We start from the raw sequence: 2180 nt of genomic DNA on the forward strand, positions 1-2180 counted from the left end.
AAGGTGCAAAAAGAGAAAGAGAGATTGTGATCATGGGAGTAAAAGGATAAGAAGTAAGGGAATGAGATAAGAATGGAAGGAAAGAAACGGGAAGCAAAAACACAAATACAGTAAGAAAAGGCATCCATGGAAACAGGAAATGATATTTAGAGAATATGAAAATATATAAGATAAATAAAAATAGGGTGATAAAATAATACACAAGCTTTCTCATGACTGAAAAAGGTATTAAACTATTTTTGTTAGAATTACATTTTAACCAGAAACGTGTGGTGAGAGATGTGTCATTTGCCATCACCTTCCGTAAGATTCTTCTTTATGGCTGATTACTGATTATAGCTACTTAATAATTTTCTAGGTAATGCATATGTTTTAAACAGAAGACTAAGTGGGTAAAATTATTTTTATTCTAAGTTTTTGAAAAGAGAAAAATCATGATGACAAGAAAAAGAAAGATTCCCTTTGTTGATAATTTCTATCAAAAAGTAGTAAAATACAGTGTTAGGAAATAAAAATATAATGTGTAAATTTTGAAGAAATAAAATAATCATGTAAAGAAGTAGTGTGTGATGGTATTGACAAAAGAAGTGAAGCCATTAGAATAACTTGAACTGACTCTTGTGATGTGAAATTAATGATGGAAGGCATTCAATACATTTTGTGTTTCTTAAAGCCCTCCTCAAGTTTATACGAGAAGCATGTATTATTGGATATGAAGTTGCAGAATACATAAATCTGGTGTAGCTGTTGCTGGAGAAATAGAGAACATAATAAAATGTTAATAGATCGAACTCTCAAGAAATGGTTCCACTTGCTTTATTTAGTGTGTCTGTCAGGTGGCTTAGGGACAGCAGGGTATTTATGTTTTTGGTAACATTTTAACAGCAGTATTTTGCCTAGGGCTGCCTTCACAGCCTTGTTCCTCAGACTATAGATGAGAGGGTTCAGGCTGGGCGGTACCATAGTGTATAACACAGACATGAAAAGATTTAGTGATGATGCCGATTTATAGCCGGTCCCCAAGTAAGTGACAATACCAGAAAAGAGAAACAAGGTCACCACAGCGAGGTGTGGTATGCAGGTAGAGAAACTTTTGAACCTGCCTCGTGCAGCTGGAATTCTCAGGACAGCTGAGAAAATATAGATGTAAAAGGCAATCAGGAAAAGGAAGCAGACAGAGGCCAAAGTACAGCTAGCAATCATAAATGCATATTCTAGCGTGTGCTCTCCAGGGCAAGCAAGCGTGAGCAGCGACGGGACATCACAATAGAAGTGATGCACTACGTAGGGCCCACAGAAGCGGACAGAGAACGTACCTGCCACGTGAATGGATCCATAGACACACCCACTCGACCATGCCGCAGTCACCATCTGCCAACGGGTGCCTCTATTCATGATGGCCTCATAGTACAGAGGCTGGCAGATGGCAACATAGCGGTCATAGGACATGACTATAAGGAGGGCGTACTCTGCGCCAGCGAAAAAAATAAAAAGAAAAATTTGGGAGGCACATCCCACGAAAGAGATGGAATGGCTTTTGGTCAGAGTTTATGATGGATTTGGGCACAATGACGGAGATATAGCAGATATCAATCAAAGCCAAATTCTTTAGGAAGAAATACATGGGGGACTGGAGATGCTGGTCAGTGGAGGTGAGGGTGACAATAAGGAGGTTGCCCATCAGTGCTGCCAGGTAAATCAGGAAGAAGAATGTAACATACAGTGTTTGTAGCACCTGGTCATCAGGGAGTCCCATGAGCAAAAATTCCCTTAGTCTGGTCACATTTGTTACTTTCTCAGCCATGCTGATTTGTATCTGTTAAAAGTAAAGATTACGCTGGTAATTAGTTTGTTCAGATACGGTAGCCATCACCTTTACTTAACTCTTAATATAGTTTATTCCTGAATGAGGCATAATTCATCAGAGTAACTGGGAAAATGCATCATACAGGCTTCCCTTCTTATAAAATTAACAGAGAGCAGACGGAAATATGATTGATATTAAGGAGAGTTTAGGAGAGGCTGAAAATGAAATCAAACAGAAAAGAGTTTTACCATATTTCGTGCTTTAGGAATCTAACAGACGGGTGTTACGCTCTTTGAGACAAATTTGTGTGTGAAGCAGCTAACATATTTTACAGGTACAGGGGTAAAAAGGAAAACATTTCTTTTTTTTCCTA

General features: G+C 38.4%; 1 protein-coding gene across 1 annotated transcript; it reads right to left on the reverse strand.

Moving 5' to 3' along the window:
* Nucleotides 1–816: 816 nt before the first annotated feature.
* On the reverse strand, nucleotides 817–1827 carry LOC116660149 (putative olfactory receptor 14L1). The gene is given in 2 exon segments (XM_032468850.1): nucleotides 817–1546; nucleotides 1548–1827. Coding segments are annotated over 2 exon segments (987 nt in total). The 5' UTR covers nucleotides 1805–1827.
* Between the last annotated feature and the right edge of the window lie 353 nt (nucleotides 1828–2180).

The sequence above is a fragment of the Camelus ferus genome, chromosome 3 (genome assembly GCF_009834535.1).
Source record: "Camelus ferus isolate YT-003-E chromosome 3, BCGSAC_Cfer_1.0, whole genome shotgun sequence".
In the NCBI taxonomy this organism is placed as follows: Eukaryota; Metazoa; Chordata; class Mammalia; order Artiodactyla; family Camelidae; genus Camelus; species Camelus ferus.